Source organism: Penaeus monodon, chromosome 32 (assembly GCF_015228065.2).
Source record: "Penaeus monodon isolate SGIC_2016 chromosome 32, NSTDA_Pmon_1, whole genome shotgun sequence".
In the NCBI taxonomy this organism is placed as follows: domain Eukaryota; kingdom Metazoa; phylum Arthropoda; class Malacostraca; order Decapoda; family Penaeidae; genus Penaeus; species Penaeus monodon.
The window spans coordinates 28,269,712-28,270,347 of record NC_051417.1 but is presented as its reverse complement, the minus strand read 5'-3'; the positions used below and the strand labels follow the sequence as shown (position 1 = coordinate 28,270,347).

At 67.0% G+C, this 636-nt stretch overlaps 1 protein-coding gene across 1 annotated transcript in view; it reads right to left on the bottom strand.

The window, feature by feature from the left end:
• LOC119593783 overlaps positions 1-636 on the bottom strand; it is a gene marked incomplete in the record, with an annotated part of 165,707 nt that overhangs the window by 1,281 nt on the left and 163,790 nt on the right. The window contains 1 exon segment of the mRNA XM_037942807.1: positions 1-636. Coding sequence (XP_037798735.1) covers positions 1-636 — 636 coding nt within the window.

Sequence of the window (636 nt, the reverse complement as noted above, 5' to 3'; positions counted from 1 at the left end):
AAGGCTCTTCATGGGCGTCAGAACCACCTCCCTCAGGTCCTCTGGATCCGCCTTGGCCTTGCTCACTTCTGGCACGACGCCGTCTTCTACGTCCTTGAAGTCCACGTAGGAGCCGTTGTCGTGGTGCTCCGGGGTGTCCGCAGGCGGGGTGGCTGGAGGGGCGACCTTGGCGCAGGGGGTGACTAGTGAGGCCGTCCTGGCGAGGGCGGAGGCCTTATTGCGAGGCCACGACGGCAGAAGCGAGGAGCAGTAGAGGTAGGAGAGCGCCAAGAGCAGTAATGCCACGGCCTGGGCGGCCAGCACGGACGAGATGGCGGCGGTGCGGATGACAGGCAGGGTGGCTTTCCCCGCGCTGTACCACGTGGCTGTCACCGCCACGTTCTGGATGGCCGTGATGGTGTAGTAGGCGGCGGGGAGGCGCGGGCGGGCGCACACCGTCATGGCGGAGGCGTCGTCGCGGAACACGTGGAAATCCCACAGCAGGAGGTAAGCCAGGAAGGCGCGGCGCAGGATCTTGCGGAAGGGCCCGAGCGTCGTCGGCTCGAGCTCCTCCTGCAGGCCGAGCCACACGAGGGCGCCCAGCCAGTGCACGAGGACCAAAACGCTGGCCCAGCTCACGTGCAGGCAGAAGAGGAT